General features: G+C 43.3%; 1 protein-coding gene across 1 annotated transcript in view; it reads left to right on the forward strand.

Annotated features, from left to right (window-relative positions):
- The window catches only part of adgrl3.1 (adhesion G protein-coupled receptor L3.1), a 120,529-nt gene extending 114,820 nt beyond the window's left edge, over positions 1-5,709 (forward strand). Inside the window, exons 23-26 of the mRNA XM_062388632.1 lie at positions 365-493; positions 1,219-1,236; positions 1,870-2,172; positions 2,989-5,709. Coding sequence (XP_062244616.1) covers positions 365-493; positions 1,219-1,236; positions 1,870-2,172; positions 2,989-3,632 — 1,094 coding nt within the window. The 3' untranslated portion in view covers positions 3,633-5,709. The remainder of the gene's footprint in view (positions 1-364; positions 494-1,218; positions 1,237-1,869; positions 2,173-2,988) is intronic.
- Positions 5,710-6,000: the final 291 nt, after the last annotated feature.

A 6,000-nucleotide genomic window follows, 5' to 3' on the forward strand; every position in this document is an offset into this window, starting at 1 on the left:
CTCATCCCATCCCTCAGCCTGTATGCAGTGGCTGCAAGAATGACTCGTCAAGCTTTTTCTTGGCTTTCACCTCAAACTATGTTTGCTTGTTTGATTTACTTGTCCTCTTCTCTCCCTCTTTCTTCCACACACTCCCTTTCCATTTCACTCTCCCTTCCTTTTTTCCCTTCTTACTAACTTCCACTCTGCAACGTCTACACGCTCTCTCCTTTAACCTCTATCTCTGCTCTGCCTTTTTGTTTTCTCTCGAGTGCCTCTCTCTGCTTCTCTCTTGACTTGGCTGTTGCTTTCCCTCTCCTCTTCCTCTCTTGTCTTGGCTGTCGCTCTCCCTCTCTCCCTCTCTCTTTCTATCTGCCTGTACCAGGAGCCATGGCTAATCATCTTATAACTAATGCTCTCCTTCGTCCCCATGGTACTAACAATCCTTATAACACTCTCCTGGGGGACTCGGCAGTCTATAATAACCCCGCCGTGGGCATGTACAACACCCAAGGTGTGCATCATGTTCCTATTACCAACATTTGATATTTGAATAGCTCGCTTTGAGTTTTTCGTTCGCCACATTGCATTTCCGTTTGCATGGTTATTTCATTTTGAAATGTTTGCCACTATGATCAATTTTTGGCTGTGTATCCGATCTCGCCTGATTATGGCTCCCAAGTACAGCGATTAATCACAGTGCAATAATCTCTCACAAAGGACACCCACTGGGCAGTTTTCAAAGCACATAAAAGTATCAAACAGTAAAACAACTTCTACACCATTATTTATTTGATGCAATATATTCACTCTGTTATTTATAAGCTACTCGGGAGCCATGAAATATCTGTATTTTTTTGTGTGAATGCTCACCTTTTATACAGTGCTTCATTTTGAATGCCACATTGCACATATCAATTGGGATTTGTCTATTGTTTTATACTGCATGTGGACAATATTTATATTTATATATATATATATATGCTGTGTTTTAAATGTAATTTATTTTTGTGTGTGTTCATGTTTTTTTGTGTTAAATAAATAAAAGCAGATAGTAAACCATAGACCCTGAAAAACTAGACTTGGATTTTAAGCATCTGACAGGGGTTTCTTTGTTTTCATTCACGCATCAAATTACTGTGCAACTGTTGCTTTTGTAGCTTCTAAAATGTGTGTCTCTCTATGTGAGAACTCACGTCTTTGTCTCTTTTCTCTCTTCTCCCTCATGCTGTCCATCAGCACCTTACCGGGACACAAGTATGGACTAAATTAATACTCACCTACTTCAATAACATTGACTTCTCTCTCCCTTTGCGTCCAAAGCACTCCGCCTAACATTTCCAGTCAATTTTCAGACATGCTTCTTTTTTTTTCAACAAATCATGAGTCAGTGCACACAGTAATACACTTGTCTTATTTGGTTTGTTACACAGTTTTGGATTCCTGTTTGACAAAATGCTATTTCTTGAGAAATATATTTAGATTTCGCACTGACTCATTGAATTGAAATATTGTGCATGCACATTGGGCAAATTGAAATTCGAGTTATATTTGCTCTTGGAAATTATTTGTATTCTAATAACTTAAAGCGTTATTTCAAAACGTTTATTTTGCATTTGGAGTGTAACTGCTCCTTCAGTTTTGCTGTGATTCTGGCAGTAATTAAGAAAAAGAAAGCACTTCTGTGGTTTCTCTTAAATGAATCATGGACGCTTGGAGCAATTTACCTTCCAAGGAAATGATCATTGCTACTTTTTTGAATCCTCAATTCACAGCACAGGCTAAGATATCAAACAACAATTAAAATCTTTCTTCTGAGAAATCCACTTAATTTATTTTGAGGGTCCGAATAATTATCGACATTTTTTTTTCCCATTGTTTGCTCCTCAGAGGGCATCCTGAACAACGCAAGAGACTCCAGCGTGATGGATACGCTTCCTCTCAATGGGAACCATGCCAACAACTACACCATGGCCAGCAGCGAGTACCTGAGTGACTGCGTCCAGATTCTAGACAGGAGCGGTGGATACGGCACCCACAGCAACCACAAGGAGACCACCCTGGAGAAGAAGATCCTCAAGGAGCTGACCTCCAACTACATCCCGTCCTACCTCAATAACCATGAGAGGTCCACCACCGAGCGCAACCACAACCTGATGAACAAGCTGGTCAACAGCAGCATGGCGAACGGAGGTGACTGTTTTGATTCACCTAAGACTAACCTATAAGCCGTCTGGTGTCTGTTTCTAGTTTGACCAATTACATTTGAGCAGGTTTTGGTCGCCCGTAGGTCCTTGTGGTGACCAACCAAATTGACTGAAATGCACCGGATCAGCTTTTCATTAACCTGCATTCCTATGCAGATAGCTCTGAAAATAGATTATCCCAAATGGCATCTGGACACCTACTTTAAGTGTCACGCCATGGGGACCAATTAAGGATTACCTTACCTTAAATGTGGGACATTGCCCTCAGATGGTAATTTGTCGTCAGACGATAGCCAATGGGCGGAAAGACTGATCAGCCTTCATCTGTGTTCATGTTTCTGGCCACCTGTTGAAGGCATGTCCAGTACTCACTCTACTGTTGGCAGTTTTTCATCTCTAGCTGCTCCTTAGAGAAACACTTTAAGTGGCTGTAAAGCTGCTAAATGCTCAGTGCCATTTTGTGCTTGGCAGGTGGTGTACACCCGCTTCTTAGAGTTGTTTCAATGAGCGGCCTGCTGTGACTTCAGTCGGCTCTGACGAGTGCCGAGCTGAAAAACCAGAGCAGTGAGATTATGTCCCTTTGTATAAGTGTTGGGCAAATGCAGGTGAATGAGTCATATGATAAATGAGCGACGCCTTTCCTATTGTAATTTAATCCACTGTTAATGTGAAAATATCGATTGCACTTCAAATGGCGTTCTTGATGAGTTGAAATCACCGGCTGTGGTAGCACCGTTGCTCGGTGTTCAACATTAACTGTCGGCGATATGCTATAACCATTAGTCCTGCTCTCTTCTTTCAGGGAGCCTGGCGGGCGGCAGCAGCAGCAGCAGCAGCAGTGGAGTCAGTGGGTGTTTGGGCAGTGGTAAAGAGGACATTGGGCCCATGGTGCTGGACAACCCTGCCGCCTTCCCCCACGAGGAGAACCTGGGATTGGAGATTATCAGAGAGGAGTTCAACGCTCCTCTCCTGCCGCCTCGGCCCCCGCCGCCAGACAGCCACCCGCCACCGCCGCCTCCTCCACACAGCTTCTCAAGGCCACGGCGCATTCCCCAGGAGACCAGCGAAAGCTTCTTCCCCCTACTGACCAACGAGCACACCGACGAGCAGACGCACTCGCCCAACCACAGAGACTCACTCTACACCAGCATGCCAGTGCTAACGGACCTCCCGGATGGGCAGATGAACGGCCTAACAGACGGAGAGGAAGAGAGCTCGGGGGAGCTGCAGCCCTGTAAGAGTGCCACCGCGCCCGAGCTGGATGACGTCTACTATAAGAGCATGCCAAACCTGGGCTCCAGGAATCACCTTCACGAGCTGCAAACCTACTACCACATGGGCCGTGGTGGCAGTGATGGATACATGGTGTCCGGGAACAAAGAGGAGTCTGATTCATCACCCGAGGAGCCGCCCGTAGACCCCTCCCACCTGGTTACCAGTCTATAGAGCCAATAAAGAGACTTGTTTTTTTCCCTCCCCAGTCCACTCACATTTCCAACGTCCCAATGAAAACATTCTGTGTTGTTGACTGACAGACGGAGCTGGCCCGCCCCTGGATTGACGTACTGTGTGTTTGTGTGACATAAACTATGGTTCATGACAATACGGTTGAGATATCGCTGGTCATATCAAAGCAGGGACTGAATGTATTGTCATCAATGGAGCACACTGAGAACCTGGGCGGTTCTGAGAGACTTTGTGACCATCAACGAGAAATGGAAAGGAAGTGGGGGGGGGCTCTGTAATTTTACCCCACCTGTGACTTTAATTTGGGATCTTGGATTGACCGTAGCCCTACAAGTTCCCCAATATGGACCTCTAGCAGATCATAGCAAATAGTCTCCACTACCACCACTACAGGGGCATGACCCCCTCAGCCCTGGTTAAAGGAGCTGCTTGTCTGTTTTGTCTGTATGTCTGTCTCTCTGTCTCACTTTTAAAGACACGTCCTGGGATGACGTTTCGAACTCTCCAAAGGGCAGAGGAGGATATTCAACTCCGGTGTGCATAAACACAAACTGGCCCCCAAAGAGGCACTGCCCCACTCCTTGCCAATCAAGTGGAGGATGTACGATAAAATGCTCTCACTCGTGACCATCCCAAAAACATTTTTAATGGACAACCGAAACTGTAACCATATCACGCTGATGTACTGAATTCTTCTTCCTGCGTATCTGCTAATCTGGAGTTGTGTCCGGGCTGGTGTAACATTCCTGCGAGCTGTAGTGACTGCGGCTATACCGTGTATTCCACTGAAAACAGAGAAGGAAGATCCTATTACAACAGACTGAATTTGAAAAAAAAAAAAAAAATGAAAGTATGGGTTCCATTTCTTCTCCTCTCTTCTGTGAAAGTTTTCAGTTATGGAGGGATTACGAGGAAATCACAAACTGTTTCTATGTATTGTACAGAATACAGATACAGATACAAATGTTGCATATGACCAAGTCCTTTATTTTTCGATTTTTAGGTTGCAAACCTTTTGTCTGTGGAACTGAGAAGTCATGATATGTTCTCACGTGTAGACTATACAGAGCGAGCAAGGGACTATCTCTCATGTCACTCTTTCATAAATACAGAGACAGTTACGCACTCCTTAATTAATACGCATATACCCCACGCACACTTCATTCTGGTCCTTTTATAGCAACGCTGTCACTCACAATTCTGCAAATCAACTGTTACTATATACTTTACCACTGGGTAGTTTTGAAAGTAAAGGGAAAAAGAAGTGCTTATAGCTTATGGAGGAGACAGTTACTTTGGAAATGCTGCGTTTTAGTAATTGCTGGAAGTGAGTCTCTTCTGATTTGTTCTCGAGGAAAGCATTTCCTCCCTTTAGGCACAAGGAGGAATCTGGGTGAAATAAGATATCAGATACTTTGAGGAACACAACGGTTTATGAAGCATATCCTCTGTATTTGCCAAATGTTCTATAAAATCGACGTTAACTTGCTGTGCTGGGTGAGATCTTACTGTGCAGGTGAAAGGATGCCGAGAATAACAAGCGGCCTTCTCAAAAACTAAATAAGAGAGAACATTTCCACTGCTTCCATAAATTGAGAAAGGGCGGTTCTCACCTGTGAAATGCCATGAGTGACTCCCCATATGTGTACTGAGGATTTGTGAAAGCTGCACACAGCAGCACTGTCCAATGTGGAGAGCCAATGTTTACTTATTTAGGAGCAAATTTTTTTAAAACTGTATGAAGTTTAGCTTGCACATATATCCCACAAGCCCCCGCGCCATGTCCCCGAGAGAGAAATTATTTATTTATCTGTTTATTGGTTTAAAGTTAGCAAAACAAGCTTGGTCGAAAGGAAGCTGGCTTTAGACAGGAGAAAATAAAGTGGCACTGGGTTAAATTTTGTTTCTTTTTTTAAATTATTATGATCATATTATTATTACAATATTATTGCTAGTTATTTATTCTTTTTGTATGGGTTCCAAGTTGAATGATCTCATAACTAATATTTGTTGTAACAGTGAAAGTTGTTTGCCAACAAATAAATTACTGACATAGCTTTGTGGTTTTCCGCCTCCATCAGTCATCACAGCCAAATTAAATGCAAACACAAAAGTTTGAAGAACCGCAGGATTTTCACTTCAAATATGCATTTCTGGCTCATTAGAGAAATGACGTACTGTGCATATAGCAAGGGATATTGTGCTACATGTATTTCTGTACTCGTGTTTCACCCTCAGATGAAATCTTGCCATAAAAACTGTAAAAACTCAGTGTCCTAGTGAGATAAGAGGGGCTCTGAACATAGTAGTTTTGACAATTAGAAATAGCTATTTTAAGTCATTGTGA

This window comes from Platichthys flesus, chromosome 5 (assembly GCF_949316205.1).
Source record: "Platichthys flesus chromosome 5, fPlaFle2.1, whole genome shotgun sequence".
NCBI lineage: Eukaryota > Metazoa > Chordata > Actinopteri > Pleuronectiformes > Pleuronectidae > Platichthys > Platichthys flesus.